The sequence below is a fragment of the Bos mutus genome, chromosome 18 (assembly GCF_027580195.1).
Source record: "Bos mutus isolate GX-2022 chromosome 18, NWIPB_WYAK_1.1, whole genome shotgun sequence".
NCBI lineage: Eukaryota > Metazoa > Chordata > Mammalia > Artiodactyla > Bovidae > Bos > Bos mutus.
In genome coordinates, this window is record NC_091634.1 from 38,832,832 (window position 1) to 38,851,514 (window position 18,683).

Below are 18,683 nucleotides of genomic sequence, written 5' to 3' on the forward strand. Positions count from 1 at the left end.
TGCAATCACCATCTGCAGTGATTTTGGAGCCCCAAAAAATAAGTCTGACGCTGTTTCCACTATTTCCCCATCTATTTCCCATGAAGTGATGGGACCAGATGCCATGATCTTCGTTTTTTGAATGTTGAGCTTTAAGCCAACTTTTTCACTCTCCTCTTTCACCTTCATCAAGAGGTTCTTTAGTTCTTCTTCACTTTCTGCCATAAGGGTGGTGTCATCTGCATATCTGAGGTTATTGATATTTCTCCTGGCAATCTTGATTCCAGCTTGTGCTTCTTCCAGCCCAGCGTTTCTTATGACGTACTCTGCATATAAGTTAAATAAGCAAGGTGACAATATGCAGCCTTGATATACTCCTTTTCCTATTTGGAACCATTCTGTTGTTCCATGTCCAGTTCTAACTGTTGTTTCCTGACCTGCACATAGGTTTCTCAAAAGGCTGGTCAGATGGTCTGGTATTCCCATCTCTTTCAGAATTTTCCACAGTTTATTGTGATCCACACAGTCAAAGGCTTTGGCATAGTCAATAAAGCAGAAGTAGATGTTTTTCTGGAATTCTCTTGCTTTTTCGATGATCCAGTGGATGTTAGCAATTTGATCTCTGGTTCCTCTGCCTTTTCTAAAACCAGCTTGAACATCTGGAAGTTCACGGTTCACGTATTGCTGAAGCCTGGCTTGGAGAATTTTGAGCATTACTTTGCTAGCATGTACGATGAGTGGAATTGTGTGGTAGTTTGAGCATTCTTTGGCATTGCCTTTCTTTGGGATTGGAATGAAAACTAACCTTTTCCAGTCTTGTGGCCACTGCTGAGTTTTCCAAATTTGCTGGCATATTGAGTGCAGCACTTTCACAGCATCATCTTTCAGGATTTGAAAGAGCTCAACTGGAATTCCATCACCTCCACAAACTTTCTTTGTAGTGATGCTTTCTAAGGCCCACTTGACTTCACATTCCAGGATATCTGGCTCTAGATGAGTGATCACACCATTGTGATTATCTGGGTCATGAAGATCTTTTATGTAAAGTTCTTCTGTGTATTCTTGCCACCTCTTCTTAATATCTTCTGCTTCTGTTAGGTCCATACCATTTCTGTGCTTTATTGATCCCATCTTTGCATGAAATGTTCCTTTGGTATCTCTAATTTTCTTGAAATCTCTAGTCTTTCCATTCTGTTATTTCCTCTATTTCTTTGCACTGATCACTGAGGAAGGCTTTCTTATCTCTCCTTTCTATTCTTTGGAACTCTGCATTCAAATGGGTAAATCTTTCCTTTTCTCCTTTGCTTTTCACTTCTCTTCTTTTCACAGCTATTTGTAAGGCCTCCTCAGACAGCCATTTTGCTTTTTTGCATTTCTTTTTCTTGTGGATGGTCTTGATCCCTGTCTCCTGTACAATGTCACGAACCTCTGTCCACAGTTCATCAGGCACTCTGTTTATCAGATCTAGTCCCTTAAATCTATTTGTCAGCATTAAAAGGAATAAAAAGATAGGAGTGAGTAATGAAAATATGGCCAATCAGGGTGGTGACATGTTGGAAATTCCCAGAAGCTAGGAGGTTGTGCTTCCTAACACAAGTTTAAGGGCTAGTTCTGACAGCTTGGGTTTAGATACACAATTTGCAAAAGAACAGGGCTTATTTTCAAGGTGGCAAACTTAACTTCCAATCTTTCTACATCTGGTCTCTCCAGACTGAAAATTCACTATGATAAGAAAGGCCAAACCACAAGTTTCAAGGCTACATTTTGAACCACTTACCTCAACTTCCACCCTTGTGAAGGGCTGGCACCAAGTAAGCACACAAAGTTGAATGCTGAGGAGAAAAGAGAGAAGGCCATTTTTATGTGGTACTACCTAAAGTTGCTCAACCATCCTTTCCTGACAAACAAGCAACGTTTGTCACTCTTTGTACGTATTCTGCATTTATAAATGCCACTCTGCTGCTTTACCACTTTTTGGGCTTAGAGACCTATTCTTTTTAAAATATTTAAAATTTTTTATTATACATTCTTTTTAATATTCTTTTCCTTTATGGTTTATCATGTGCTCAGTTGCTCTGTCATGTCTGACTCTTTGCAATCCCATGGATTGTAGCCCAACAGACTCCTCTGTCTTGGGATTTCCTAAAAATACTGGAGTGGATTGTCATTTCCTTCTCCAGGGGATATTCCTGACCCAGGGATTGAACCTGTGTCTTGCATCTTCTACATTGGCAGGTAAATTCTTTATCACTGCGCCACCTGGGAAGCCCCCATGGTTTATCATAGGATTTTTTTTTTAATTGGAGGATAGAGAACTATTCTTGATATTCAAAAGTTAAATTGCCAAACACAATACCAAATATGTATTTGTGGGTCAGAGCCACAGGTCAGCAGAAGGAACCCCAAATTTGAAGTCTCTTTGACAACTAAGACTCCTAGACCTAGAGAAAACTACTCACAGTCACATTTTAAGATATAGTAATTTGTCTACAGAAAAACTCCTGAGTAGAATATTATGTTACTAAATTATTTTTAATAGTGAAAAAAAAAATGTGGGCCCATAAAAATAAAAGCCAATCCACATTCTCTCTCATTAAGTAAGTTTTTCTTTAATGATTAACAGAGAGCTTTGGAATTCAATGATTTAAATATTGATTTGAAAATTCTGAACACTATTAAAAGAAAATGAAACCACACACAACATCTCTTGAAACTCGACTTGTCCACACTACAGACAAACCAAACAGCATTTCTTATGGAATTCTCAAGGACAACTGGGGAAACTGATTTGGACATAACAGACACAGCGCTAAATATAAGATGATGGAGATGAGAAGATAAGGTAAAAACGGGAGGTTACCACACAAGTGCGACGTGACTTAAGATGAAAGTTGTTTCTTTAGGAGATCTTGTGTTTGTTTACAAATCCTAAGATATCTTTAACTCTGAAAATATTTTTTTCCTTTCTTAGCTGTATTCTCTCTCCTATTTTTCCTCCTGTTACATACTTCTCAGGTTAGAAGCCTAGATTAAATACTTAACCACGCTATTTACCCCCAATCTCCTATTTGACCTTCATTTCCACTGGTCCAGCTGCAAAACCAAAAAAGTCACAATGAACCCAAAGTCACTATCTCTAAGCAGACCTGTAAAGGTCCTGAGGATGACATACCTCAGGAAATAGAAATATGTTATCCCTCAATTTTCAGGTATTTTTTTCCTAAAATGTTCTCATACTATTTGTTTCTGAAAACCAGGAATTCGAAATTAGTAATGACAGGAAAGATATTCTAGCCAAGGGAATAAATAGATATCCTTTACAGTTTATGTGCCCTATTTTTAGTGTTATTTACTTAACTCTGACGACCAAGGACTAAAGCATAACAGGAATATAAATGTCTCACAAGTATCAGTGTTTATTAACACATGTAATCAGCCCATCTATTCTGATTTAAATGTGTTATTTCAAAGCAATTTACATACACAAAAAATGGAGAAAATAAGTTTGTAGTGAAAAAAATCTAATTTTCATAAGTTGTTTGGATTGTCTACAATGTATTTGAAGGCAAAGTATGATTTCTTTTAAATATTTCCAAGTGATGGTCACCTATCCATCAATGATTTGAGCTCTGTGTGTAACAGTATCAAAAGGCATTACTGCATAAGCTCTGGGAAAGCCCTCAAATCCAAAATGTTGTCTTTTTTTTTTTTTTTAATTTGGGGGAAGGTTTGTCATTTTATTTTTCTCTTCTGCAGCCCAAGGCCAGCCAGGTTCCTTGAGGTGAACACTGAGGGATGTCAATGTTGTCTGAGCAGGTACCAAAGGAGGCACCTGAATAGGGAGGGGAACTAAACAAAAGAACTTCTTGAGAGAAAGTAAGATTCTATGTGTTCTGCTCTTTTTAAAAGGTCTATTTCACTTCAGCTTGCTTAACAGTGAAACAGTATTCCTCTCTTCTCTTAACTGTTTACAGAAACTGCTGATTTCCCAGCCTCTCAAAACCAAAGAGTGGAAGTGAAAACTTGCTTAGCTATTTCCTCAACTCAAATCAGACACATCACAACTATTTCAGGCCATATGACTAAACTGCTCTGGACTATTTAAACCAATGAGGTAAAAAAACAGATGGAGACACCAGATAACGTTAAATTTGCACTGAGAATGAAACTACAAAATTTAAGCTAAGGAGGATGCAAATGAGATCACTGGAATGTTTCTTAAGAATTGGTAAACACTTGAGATGCATTAGAACTGACAAACAACTAGAATTCTGCACATGGGAGAATTCTGCACATCAAATTCTGCACGTTAGGGTTTAATGGGCAAGATAGTTATGTTCTCTACAGAAACTTATCCGTTATTTAAGGCTCTGATGAGAAATCTTTACTTCTATAAAAACAAGGCTTAAAAAAAAAAACACAAATTCTTTCTTTCTTCACTTAAATAAAATTTATATAAATGAATAATAAGCAACTTACAATGTATATCCTTGCCACGTCCAAGTCACAGTATCCTAGAATAACAATAGTATTTAAACTATTACAGAAAAAATATCAAACAAAACCAAAAATTTTATTTTGATATTGGTATTCATATACTTCCTTTTTGAATTAAAAGCAATATGTTGAAAAGCAAAACAAGCACTAAACAATAGTGAAGTGATCTATCAGTTCTTGGATTATATATCTACATGGCAAAGAGCTGCCTTCTCATCCATATGTAACCACGTATCTTTTTCTGGAATTAAGTTGATCTGAATTTTTTTTTTTAAAATGATTGTGTATGCTTAACTATTTTCCTAATAAAAACATATCTGGATAATTAATTGGCTTACAAAAACCAGAATACGTCAGTTCTCAAAAAGAAGTTTATATCGGAGAAGAGACTATAGAAATGAAATAGTACAGAGTGAAAAAATTTGGATAAATGACAAATACAAATCCATAGGCAGAAGTATATTGAGTAAAAATTTGATAAATTTTAACTAAAAGTGTGCAAAGCTGAGAAATCAACCACTGATAGGAAGTTGATCAAGAACTCAATCTTAAATAACATAGAGCATGAATAATTACATCCTGCCTTTTTATGTAAATTCTGTAGTAAAGAAAGTTCCTCTCAGAAACAAAATATCCATCTCCCTGCCAAAAAATAACTTTCTTTAGGAAAATGGTGACACAACCAATATCCAGAAGACGACAATACATCTTGCTGGAGCAAAGGCTATTTCCTGAGCCCACATGGACTTTCTGTAGAATGTGAAGTTCTTTGCAGCTATTTTCTTATTTAAGCTACTTGCCAAGTGTCTCAGCTACTAAGTACTGAGTGTCATTGAACACCAAGCCTCTTCCAAATTTATCCTGCTACTTCAATCCTTCTCCACCAGTAATAACCATTGAATCAGGAGATGTTTTCCCTTTCAAGCTTAATGAAAAATCAGAACTTTGTGAGAGCTTTTTCAAATCTAATCTAAGAGACCCTGGAGCTGAGACATACTCATACCATCACAGGGACAACAGGGCAGAAGCTAAGGAGATATCTTCCTGTAGCTTAGTAATAGCAAAAGCAGTATCAAAAATTGGTATCAACCAATTTGTGCCTACCTGGCAAGTTTTTCTTAAGAAAGTATCTTTTTTTTAAGGTTATAAACCAGGCTTCAGACTTTTAAAAAGAAAACTTTATTGAATTTGTTACAATATTACTTCTGATATTTATGTTCTGGTTTTTTGGCCATGAGGCACATAGGATCTTAGCTCCTCAACCAGGGATCCAACCTTCACCCCCAACACCAGAAGGTGAAGTCCTAACCCCGGACCACCAGGGAACTCCCCAATCTTGCAAATTTTTAAAAACTAAATGTGGCAAGGAGAATGAGACTGCCCACCTGTTCCCACCATTTACCCATTCATCAATTTATTCAAGCAAAAGGGGTCCTAGGATATTTGTGCTGTTTGGAATGGTGAGATTCTTTTCATAGTAAAATTTGATGCTTACCAGCTTGTTTGGGTATCTGAGGAGAATTGGCTGCACTGGAACTCCTGGAATGAAGGCTCCTATAACCGCATAGTGAAATTTTATAACATGCTCTTTATATGAATACAAGTTTTACAGTGAATTAAAAATTAATAATAAGTGATGTAAATATACTAAATGTTTTAAGAGTACACATAAACTATTGGCTGAATGTTGGTAAATTCCTAATGTTAGCCAAAATGAGAGATTTTTAAATTTAGAAATATGTAAGCAAAATATTAAATGTTATGCCTAAGTCACTTAAAATACTATTTTTATATCCATTTGTTTTCATTTTCCAAATACCTTTTATTCAACAATTTTTTTTTTAAGAGGAAAAGATAAAATAAAGAGAAAAAAATGTCGATGAAACTAAAAGCTGAACCACTAACTACCACACTTGCTAGAGTGAGTTCTGACTTTGGTTCTGAGCATTCTAGCAGCCAGTACAAAAACATTTTAAAATATTAGTAATGACTGTTAAATGACATATGAAATTATAAATTGCTATAAAATTCACAACTTCATAATATTTTAAAAAGGCATGACCCTCAGAAGGAATTGAAAGCATTATAATGATAATTTAAATAGGTTTTCTTTTTTTTTTTTTGAAATAGGTTTTCTAACTTGATAACACGGACCCCAAGTGTCTGTGGGGGTTGCTCTCGGAGGAAAAGAAAAATTGCTAGTGGTTTCTGCTCAAACACACACACACACACACACACATACACACAACATTCCAAAGAAGAAGGTGTTATGATACCAAAAGAGAAAGTAAAAGAGTGAGTTGTGGATTCACAGTATTAAAAACATTTTATCAGAAAATAAGAAATGCTCCAAGCAAACTGATGAGTTAGTTTGTATATTTATTATTAGCTCATTTGAGAAATCATTATTTTGTCACAATACATAATTTAATTGATCTCACCTGGTTTAAAAGTAATCAAACAGGACCGATTAGTACAAGTACCTTCTGGGAAAACTAGTATCTTGGGAGAAAAGGAATAGATTTAATATTTCAGTCTAATTAACAGATTACCTCTATACTTGCTTTCTTATGACTTCACAGTTGCCAACTTTTATAAAGCAAAAATAAAAGGCTAGCACTTGATTTCAGTGAAACCTAGAATCAGATCGTTCAGTTTTGCTCTAAAAGAGGTATAGTCTGACCATTAACCTGAAAATGAATTAAAGTTTTGAAGAGAGAATATACGCAGTAAATGTTTCTTAATGATGATGCTAATGATCTGAAAAGGGTTCAAAGAAGCTGTAGACCCTGAATCATGGTCAAAGTTGCATTCATTTTATGCAATGTTAAATTCTTTCTTCTACTGGTATACATCTTTAACTAAATCATTTGCTACTTCTGCTTCAATTTTCCCATTAAATGATATTCCCTCTTACAACATACAGTTTCAGGTTGTACTGAGAAAAAAGGAGGAAATACCAACAATATGCTTTATGCTTACTTGAATTTGTTGACATACGGAATACAATTTAATACTCTTTTCTGAGGAGGTGTTTTTAGTTTTTAATATATTATGATTTCCACACAAAAACTATGCACTACAGTTCCCCATTAACTGAATAAAACAGCAGGTTGATTTTTCTGAAACTTCTGGAATTTAGCAATGAATAAATTGCTAAGCACAGAAACAAAATCCCTGCACTTACAGCATTTAGTAATGGGTATTTTGTAATAATTAAAGTAATTAGTAAGCTAAACTGCCATAAAACAAGTTATTTGTAAAATAAAAATTGTGAATAGGTGTGATTCCATTCTCCAACTTAAAAAACAAACAGGTTTCCTATTCCAATTAGATACAATAACAAATATAATTCATGTAGTGGATATTCTATAGCTATACCATGAAGAATAAATTAATATAGAATAAATCATAAACTCTCAAGAATCCCAGGGACGGGGGAGCCTGGTGGGCTGCCGTCTACAGGGTCGCACAGAGTCGGACACGACTGAAGGGACTTAGCAGCAGCAAGAACTAGAAGGGGCATTAAACATCATATAGCATCTCTAATACTTGAATTCTTTTTATAATATCCCCTCAAGTGGTTGCCTAGCCAATGCCTGAACATTCCAGAAAGAGGTTCCAAATCAGACCATTCTAATTTTGGACAGGAAGTTCCTTGAAATGAGCAAAGTGAACTGAAATCTTGTTTACTTTCACCCACCAGTCCTAGATAAATTCCTTGGAGCCAAAGAGCAAAATCAAATCCTTATTCCAAATGTCATTTCTTCCCAGTCACTCTTTAAATCATTCCTCACATGCCTTCGTTTCTAAAACCTCCTGGCTGATCATACGCCTCTTAGTACTTTAATATCTAAACATTACCACGAGTAGCCAGATCACCTCAGGACCATGAGTTCTGCTAGCGATCACTTGTTTTCACCTGGGCAAAGGCAGGGGGGTACTTATCAGAATCACCCATGAGGCTCTATTTATGCAATAAATGTTGCTCCTTCCACACCTTCAAAAGCATTCCAGGGACTTCCTTATGGCCCGGTAGTTAATAATCTGTCTTCCAATGTGTGGGGGAGGTGGGTTCAATCCCTGGGCAGGGAACTAAGATCCCACATGCTGTGGGGTAACTAAGACCAGACACAGCCAAAAATAAATAAACTAAAAAAAAAAAAAACCATTCCAGGGGAAGGAGGAGATGGGATGGTAAAATGTAGAAAAGTTCTACAGGTGATTCTGAAATGCCCCCTGAACTGAAAAGCACTATCTAAATATACTTCAGATAATCTTAAGATATTAATCACTTTCAAAAAATACCCACCCACCATATTTTTGAGTATAACTGAGCTTTAGTATCTCATCTTTAAAATGATAAATTCAGAGGTAGAGAATTATGTTTTATGACACAAAGTGAAAACCAGTTCAAAGAGTTTGGAGAATAAAAAAGAACGATACATTTAATTCTAGGAGTATCTCATGCAGAAGAGGACCTCTTAATCCCTACTCATTTATCCTGCTTTTATTATGCTAAAGACAACTAGCATACGGTGTACCCTGATATTGTTATCTGTGGATCCAAACGAATATATACTAGTGTACAAAAAATAAATTCTCAATATATTTAAATAAATATCTATTGTGTTTTACCTGGGGCCATTCCCCTCCTGATGTGGCCCGCCTTATTATTTCATTTATTGTGTTTTTTCGAGAATCTGGATCTACACGGGACACCAACACTGGCTGCAAGGCCCGCAATATTCCTTTAAAACAAATGAAAGGTCATAAGTCATTTTTTGGGCTACAGCTACTATAGAAATGATACCAAATCATAAAACAAATTGCATGGAAAATTAAAAAGATAGCAAATTAAAGAGAACAACTTAAAAAACCCTCTAACTCAAAGTTTGTTAGAACTTATTAATAGATTCTGGCTTCAAAAGGACAGGTGGCTATTTATACCTAAAAATATTTCATTGATTTCACAGAAGTTAGCAACAGGAATATGAAAAAAAAATGCAATTTTCTCCCTAAAAGACTTCTCAATTTACATTAAACATTCACAATACGCTATAAGATTGTCTTGTTTTATTTTGGGAATATTCCTGCAATAATATTGCAAACTGATTATGTGAAGCCATAGTACATGTGGGTAGGGGGCAATTGCTATTTATCTTAATAAAATTTTCAGTGCAATAGTCTTTTAAGTAGGTAGCTTCCCAGCACAATAAACCTCATTTCACCAAAAATCTATTGCTAAACAACTTTGGGGGGAAATGTCATGTTACACAAAGCAAGGTGGTTATCTTTAAAAAAAAAAAAAGAAAGAGTGTGTGTCTTTCTTAGCTGAATGACAAAGCTGTGAGAACTGCTATCATTTTCTCTAGAGTACCAAGACAGCATCAGGCAATTTTCAAACCTACCCTCTCACCACCTGATGCTTGGCAATAGCCTTGGGACAACTGGAAGCAGTTACTTAGAGACTAATCCCCAGGGGAGAGAGCAAAGCATCTGGTGGGAAAAAACATTCCACTTGTTTCATTATTTTTATGTCAGGAAGCATTTATTGTTCTACGTCATAATTTTCAACAAGTTACACATTTTTCCCTCATGGAGATTTGGGGGCAATAATGAAGAAAACAGAGTTAGGAGAAAAGACTTATTGCATTTATCAGCCTAATACCCTGAAGAGAAATTCACTGAAATACTAGGTAACTGGTGCTTTCACAAATTCTTCAATTAAATTCTCTCTTAAAAAAATTTACCATATTTTGTATTGAAAAACTGTTCTTTTGGGCTTAGGAGCAGGAAGAAGTGATGGTGCAGCAGCAGAGGTAAGGTTTAAAAAGAATGATAGGGGATTTCCCTGGTGATCTGGTGGTTAAGACTCTGTGCATTCCCTGCAGGGGGTGCCGGTTTGTTCCCTGGTAGGGAAACTAAGATCCCACATGCTGCACGGCACGGCCAAAAAGATAAATGAAATAAATAAATAAATATTTAAAAGAGTTATATCTGAAAGGTTTAAAAATTAAAAAGAAAATAAAAAGAATGATGAGGTATATAGGTAGGGAGGTCTTTAATCTTTTTTCATAAATTCATTCTTTTGATATTATACCTCATTAAAAGCAATGAAATATGTTTGAAGTGTTTTATTATTTTTAAGTCTTCAAAAAATTTATCAGTAAACTATACAGAACTTTCTAAATTTAAAGCATGAACATGAAAATATTTTATCACTGTTGTCTTACAGAGTACTTACTGCCAAACAGAGGCACTTGCACATTTTCATTTCGAGACACTATAGAAGGTAATCCAGCTGCAACACAGGCAATTCCATCAAAGAATGTTGAGTGAGGGGCAACGACAAAAATTGGTGCTTCCAACGGAGTTGCAATCTTTCCTTTCACAGTAACTACAAACCCCATTGAGAAGAACATGGCATGGCCTAGAAACTTCAAGACTGGATAAGTAATTTTCCTTTGGAAATAAATATAAAAATGGACATAAATAGCTTTACCAATTGCAGCTACCAGCAGGGTTTTACTCTAAAGCACAAAGCAAAAACCAAAACACGTCAGCACTTCATTTTAAAATATCAGCTAGGAAGAATGGCTAACACTTCAGCAGAGCTCTTTCTGCCAGGCACTGTTCTAAGTACTTTATGCATATTAATTTCTTTAATCCCTAGCCCAATTTTATGAAATATAGAGCATTTATCATTATTCCCACTTTACAGATGATAAAACTGAGGCCCAGAGAAATAATTTTTCCAAGGCCACGTGGCTAAGTGGCTCCATTATTCTGTGACTATAAAGTAATAAGAATGAATTTTCAACATGCATCCCCCACTGAGAAATTCAAATCAGTCTTGTCCTTCATATGAATCACCTTAGATATCTATATTTGTGTAACAAAGATGCTGCTACCCCCCAAAACACTCTTAGAACTAGCATGCTGAAACAGTCCTCAGAGTTATTTTAAAAATAAAATTTTAAAAGTAAGCTTTATTACTTATATCATTATAGCCCTTAAAAATCATGAAGAATCTTAAGAAGTAAATTTATTATCTCACTTCCTGGAACAAAGATGCACTTAATTCTGGTTATTGATTTGTTTACTATTTTAAAAGAATCTGTCATTAAAAATTAATTAAATCAAATTGTGCCAGGAATTCTGTTGGACACATAAGACAAGTAAGATCCAGTCTCTGTCTTTGATAAATTCAATTGCATAGAAAAACAAAAACACAGTCCTAGAAGTGCAAACACACAATGGACATCTCAGTATATGAATAAGCATACAGCTTTTCATGAAAAATATGTGTCTCCCATAAGACATCTAACAGGAGTTTTAAAAAATGAGCTTCCTATTGAATTCTCTCAACATTCACATAATAATATTGTGAGGAGCTATTAAGCAACTAACTCCCAAGGAAGTTTCTCTAACTTTTATTTCATGGTGAGAAGTGAGACACAGAAAGCCCAAGTACTTTTCAGGAGGGCACAGGGAAATGATTACTCTCTCCTTGCTCTGTAGTTTAAGAGCTGAGATCTTTATTTATTTAGAGATAAAGAACTCACCCCATCACAGAACTTTCAGACCTGTTTTTGATTTATAGTGATGTAGCCTCTAACAAGGTCCAATCCCCGGGTTGGAAAGATCCCCTGGAGGAGGGCATGGCAACCCACTCCAGTATTCTTGCCTGGAGAATCCCCATGGACAGAGGAGCTTGGAGGGCTACAGTCCATGGGGTTGCAAAAAGTCGGACACGACTGAGCGACTAAGCACAACACAGCACAGCCTCTAACGACTGCATTCCAAAAATATCCTATATTCAGAGCCACAATTGTTGATCACTGCCTAAACTTCAATAAATTCTTCTAATCTTGATTCACCTAATATTTAGACATAGTTACTTCTTACCTCTTCCAACCAGTTATTGGGTGGGTCAGCTTTTCAGGACAGCATGCTGTTGAAATTGCAGCCAGCGACCACGACAGTAATAAAATTATTGCAACCAATAGGGCACGAATTGGAAGCAGGATAATTCCAAGGAAGAAAATCTGAAAGTCAAAGTTGATTTAAAAAAAAATAGATGACATTATTTTAATGCTGTAGTTATCAAACAGACATACTTAAAAGAAAAATCTTAGGGTATTCAAGCTTTCACTCAAAGATGAATTGAGCATTACCCTGCACCAGGCAACGATCTAAGCACAAAGGAAATAAGACATTACATCTGACCTCACAAACTCTGCTAGGTAGCAAAAGAAATAGGGGAGAAAACCAGTGAATGTGAATAGGGGTTGCTGGGGAAACAAAGAAAAGGTGTGTTGGGCTTAGTGATAGTGCGGGATTAGTAGTTGTGACACAGAGGCTTAGTCGCCCTGCGGCACATGGAGTCTTCCCAGACCAGGAATTGAATGCCCTGTCACTGGCATTGCAAGGGTCTTAACCACTGGAAGTCCAGTTGTATCATTTTAAAATGTCACTGGTAGTGTATGAGAATTTCAGTCACTGTTATATCCTTGCTGACATTTGGTGTTTAAAATCACTTCAAAAAATCAATTTTATGAAGGCATAATTTACATAAAATACAATGCACCTATTTTAAATATGAGCTTTTCAAATGCATAGCCCTATGCAGACACCACCATAATCAAGATATAGATCATTTCCATCACTCAAAAAAGCTCCCTTGTGTCTCTTTGTAGTCAATGTATCCTCAGTGTATGGCAACCACTGACAATCTTTCACTATAGTTTTTGCCTGTTCCATATTTTCATATAAATGAAACCACATGGTATGTACTCTTTTATGTCTGGCTTCTTTCACTTCATATTTTTGAGATTCAACCATGTTGTCATATGTATCAGTAATACAGTCTTTTTCATTGCAGAGTGATATTCCATTGTATGAATATACTGCAATTAATTTACCTATTAATCTGTTCAGGGACCTTTAGCCTATTATAAGTTCTTATCTATATGAGTAAACATCAATTTTTGAGACTCATTTGAGACATACATTTTCATTCATGGTGGATGGTGGTAAAATTGTCAGGCCAGGTGAAATGTGCTTAAAGAACATGCTGAATTGTTTTCCAAAGTGGTTGTGTCGTTTTATACCTCCACCAATGAAGTGTGAAAGTTCCTGTTGCTTCACATCATCAATTTTCAGTGTTGTCACTCTTTGTAGCCATCCTGGTGGGTGTAAAATGATATCTCATTGTGGTTTCCTTAATGAACAATGATGCTGAGCAAATTTTTTCACGTGCTTATTGGTCATCCCTTTAACCTATCTGTTCAAGTCTTTAGTCCATTTTCATTGGGTTGTTAGTCCTCTTCCGATCAATTTTTAGGAGGTCTTCATATATTGTTTACAAGCCCTTTTTCAATATATATATTGAAAATATTTTCACCTATTCCATGGTTTGCTTTTTCATTTTCTTATTGGTTATCTTTCAATAAGAAGCGTTTTAATTCTGATGAAGACTAATTTATCAATTTAGTTCTCTTCTGCATCCTTTCTAAGAAATCTTTACCTATCTCAAGATCATGAAGATATTTTATATCTTCTTCTTCTAGATGATATATGGATTTTGCTTTTATGTTCAAGTCTATGATCCATCGTAAATTACTTTCTGTGTGGTGTACAGTAGAGATCAAGTTTCATTTTTATCTACAGATTTATCTAGTTGTTCCAAAACCAGCTCCGCCACCCCACCCCCCCGCCCCCCCCACCCCCAACCCCCACTGCCCCCCGCCCTGTCCCCCCCACCCCCGGACCTGCCTCCCCTGTGAGGCCTGTGGGATCTTAGTTCCTGGACCAGGGATCAAAGCTGTGCCCCTTCCAGGGAAGTGCAGAGTCTTAACCATTGGACCACCAGTGAAGTGCCATCCCCAGAACCAAATTTGAAAAGACTCCACATTCCCCAATAAATTTTGTTGGCCACTTTGTCAAAAAATCAATTGAACATACATGTAGGCTCTCTATTCTGTTTTGTTGATCCGTTTGTCTGTATGTCTGTCAATTCCCTACTCTCTTAATTGCTGTAGTCTTGTAGTAAGTCTTGAAATCTGGTAGCGTATGTCCTCCAACTTTCTATTTTTCAAACTTCTTTTGGGATAATCTAGATCCTTAGTATTTCCACATAAATTTCAGAATTAATCTGTCAGTTTCCACACAAAAAGCCTGTTGGAATTTTTGTTGAGCTTTCGATGAACTTATAGATCAATTTGGGAGGAATTACCATCTTAATAATGTTGATTCTTCCAACTTACAAACATGGTATAGCTCTTTATTTTATGTAAATCTTCATTAATTTCTTACAATAGTGTTCTGTTGTTTTCATTGTAGTGGTCTTGAATCTGCCTGCAATGCAGGAGACCCTGGTTCAATTCCTGGGTTGGGAAGATCTGCTAGAGAGGAGACAGGCTACACACTTCAGTATTCTTGGGCTTCCCTGATGGCTCAGCTGGTAAAGAATCTGCCTGCAATGCGGGAGACCTGGGTTTGATCCCTGGGTTGGGAAGATCCCCTGGAGAAGGGAACAGCTACCCACTCCAGTATTCTGGCCTGGAGAATTCCATGAGTCGGACATGACTGAATGACTTTCACTTATTGCTATCATGAGATTATTTAATTTCATTTTGCAGTTGCTGCTGGTATACAGACAAAGTTGATTTAAAATTTTAATATTTAAACATTATTAAGATGACAAAACCAATTTTGAGTAACTGTTGGATTAAGAGGATTATGCATCATATTTTCTTTTGGTAATAAGTTATCTCTGTAGGAAGGCCTTCTTTTGACACTATTGTGATTATTTTCCTCTCTTTCTTCATAGCACTCACTAAGACATGGAATTATATATATTTCTATACTTGCTTATTTAACTTTTTCAGTGAAATACAGGCTTAAGATAGGCAGAGTCCTTTTTTCTCTTGTTTATTATATCTCTATCTCCAGAGAGTAACATTGTGCCTGGCATATGGAAGGCATCCAACAAATATTTTTGATATGGTAAATGACCCATAGTTATAATTCCATATTCTATTGAGGAAAGAAAAGCTAGGCTAATTTTCTCCATGCCACTATGGAACAGACCCTTAAACAGTCAAAAAGAGAGGAGGAGCAGTAAAGCTAAGTAAGCCCTATGAGATGCAGAAGTGACAACAATCCTTAAACAAGATGTTGATCATCATTTAAGATTAAATTTAGCCTATATTCACCATATTGAGTCATCCTTAAACACAAGTATATCAGTCTTTTAAACTGGATAATACAGACAACATTGTTTTTCAATCATGTCTATTGAAATTTTCCTCTACCCAGACTGTTTAAGCCATTGAAACTACTTTGGAATCTCTGTCTACATGCATTTTAACGTTTTAAAAAATATTGCGACTATATTCATTTCTATCCAATCCAAGTGGTAAGTTTTAACTACAGTATACAATTTGTCGGAGAATGCAATGGCACCCCACTCCAGTACTCTTGCCTGGAAAATCTCATGGATGGAGGAGCCTGGTGGGCTACAGTCCATGGGGTCGCTAAGAGTCGGACACGACTGAGTGACTTCACTTTCACTTTTCACTTTCCTGCAATGGAGAAGGAAATGGTAACCCACTCCAGTGTTCTTGCCTGGGGAATCCCAGGGACGGGGAAGCCTGGTGGGCTGCCATCTCTGGGGTTGCACAGAGTCAGACACGACTGAAGCCACTTAGCAGCAGCAGCAGCATACAATTTGTAGATAACAAATGGCATTGATAACTATCAAGATCAGCAAGCAATACCAGGTTCTTTCACGTATTATTTCACTTAAGTTTAACCCTCCTTTGATGTATTATTATTCCAATTTAATAGATAAGGAAAGTGAAGTTCCGAGAGGTCAACTGACTTGGCCAGTCATACAACTTATAAATGACAGGGCCTGAGCAGGTTTTCTAAGACTAGTGATCATTCCATTATATCACAATTCTTATAGAGTTACTTGGAAGTGCTCTCTAAATGGTTGCAGTCATACTATTTAAAAACCAAAAACTCAGTAATCCAGGCACAATGTACATACTTACAAACATGCCACTTTGAGCTTCTCTCCAATACATGAACCAGAAGAGATGGACATACTTTCATTTAAGTATAACTGATTTGATGAACTCAGGTCAAAAGGAATTCTGAATGAGAGTCAATGAATTTGTTAAGTGTTTCTGAGTGACTTTCACCTTCAGAAATTTTAAGATATCATGGGAATGTCAATGTGGGCTTCCCTAGTGGCTCAGACGGTACAGCATCTGTCTGCAATGCAGGAGACCCGGGTTCGATCCCTGGGTTGGGAAGATCCCCTGGAGAAGGAAATGGCAGCCCACTCCAGCATTCTTGCCTGGAAAATCCCATGGACCACGGAGCCTGGTAGGTTACCGTCCATGGGGTCACAAAGAGCTGGATATATCAATCCATTTTAAGACACATTTTAAGATCACATTTTTAAACATTTAATTTCTTTACAAAGAGGTATTGCTACATTCATTATCTTCCTCTTCCTTTCTCATACCTTCGCACCCATCAACCAGTACTGTAACCACCACCCACACTGCTTAGCCCAGCACTTAACCTATCTCTGCCATAGAGGACAATGGTCTCAGTGCAGATAAGCATGCTGTGCAAAAATTACACTATTTCAAATCCAAAGTAAATAAATATGTAAGATGGACAGGAAACATTAAAACTATTTTTTTTCCCATGCAGAACACATAGAACAAATGTAGCTTGCATAGTCTATCTTGTTCTCTGATCACTAACTTCACCAAAGAGGAAGTCCAAAGAGTGAGTGTAACTGCTAATGGTAAAAGCAGTGCTTTACAAGAAAAAGGAAAGGACAGGAACTTCCTTTTTGTATAGAGCTGTTTTTAACAACCAGAGAAAGTCTCTCGTCCTTGAATCTACGTCCTTAAATCTAAATCTATGAGAAGTGTTTGGGTGAAAATTGATTCAGGACCAAAAACTCTTGAATACCTTAAACGGACCCATATTATTCCTTTTCTTAGGTTGTGATTTCCCACCCTTGACGCAACTGCTCCACCAAAACATCCCACCTTTCTTTTGGTTCTAATTTCAGACCTGGGTTCTCTGCCTTCTCCCTCACTCTTCTCATCCCAAAAGGACTCCTCTCCTTCCCTCAGGCAAAACAACAACAAAAAGCTCCCCAAACTCACTCTCCTGCAGTACAATGAGCTCCTACTACACATCCACACACTCAGGTTGAAGTTCTTCTCCCAGAGCCCTTCCCTCCTCTCAGTGCGGAATGTTTCCTCTGCCATGGGCCTGCTCAGCCTCCTCCTGTTTAGCACCTTCTCCCAAGACCCACATGCTCTTTGCATCTTCTCTTCTCACACACACACCCAGACCTCCAAGCATCCTCCAAGGGTCCTAAATTCTCAGCGCAGCATCTCTGCCCCCTGCAGACTCCTGGCCCATTCAGAAGCCCTCCCCTCTCAGATCTACATCCCTTTCTTCCTCGAGCCTGGCTTCCCAGACTCACTCCTCTCAGTCACTTCCCCTTTACACCCACACTGCCGTCTAAAACAGCCTTCCCTGACGGACCCATGGCCCCCCTCAAACTGCCTCCTCCCTCAGATCCACACCCCTGCCCTGCATCTGTCTCCCCTGTCAGGCGTCCCTCACCTGGACTGCTTCCTCCCTCAGACCCACTCCCCTCACTTGGACCTGCCTCCGCTCTCAAACTCCGGTCGCTCACCAGAATCTGCTTTGCCTGTCAGTCTCTAGTCACTCCCCTGAATTTTAGTCAGACTCACATCCCTCACCTGGGTCTGCCTCCCCTGTCAGACGTCCCTCACCCGAATCTGCCCTCCTCCCTCTAACCCATGACCCTCACTGGAATCCACCTCTCCTGTCAGACCCTCGCCCCGCACCTGGATGCGCCTCGCCACGCCCAGCCGCGTCTGCTGCACGAAGGGATTGAGCACAGGTGGCGGGAAGAAGGACGCCTGGCGGGGCACCATCGGCGGCCGCAGCCCCGCATTCCCGACGTCAGCTCCCGGCACAGTGGCCGCCAAGGCCCGCGCGTCAGCGCACCGGTTCATGGCCGACCCTGGCATCTGACTAGAGCGAAGCGACTCACGCGGAGCGCGCCAGTGGGCACCGCAGCCAAGACTCAGTGGGAGCCGCTTAGGAGTCCGGGGCTTCTGCGCAGGCGC

General features: G+C 37.8%; 1 protein-coding gene across 2 annotated transcripts in view; it reads right to left on the reverse strand.

Moving 5' to 3' along the window:
* The window catches only part of LPCAT2 (lysophosphatidylcholine acyltransferase 2), a 72,638-nt gene extending 53,955 nt beyond the window's left edge, over window positions 1-18,683 (reverse strand). The window contains exons 1-8 of one of the 2 annotated variants that reach the window (XM_005890933.3): window positions 18,399-18,683; window positions 12,388-12,527; window positions 10,724-10,941; window positions 9,115-9,227; window positions 6,918-6,978; window positions 5,972-6,030; window positions 4,459-4,493; window positions 1,757-1,811 (exon numbers count right to left, since the gene is read on the reverse strand). In XM_005890933.3, the coding sequence (XP_005890995.2) occupies window positions 1,757-1,811; window positions 4,459-4,493; window positions 5,972-6,030; window positions 6,918-6,978; window positions 9,115-9,227; window positions 10,724-10,941; window positions 12,388-12,527; window positions 18,399-18,584 (867 nt within the window). In that variant the 5' untranslated portion in view covers window positions 18,585-18,683. The remainder of the gene's footprint in view (window positions 1-1,756; window positions 1,812-4,458; window positions 4,494-5,971; window positions 6,031-6,917; window positions 6,979-9,114; window positions 9,228-10,723; window positions 10,942-12,387; window positions 12,528-18,398) is intronic. The other variant, XM_070388417.1, reaches the window with a different exon arrangement.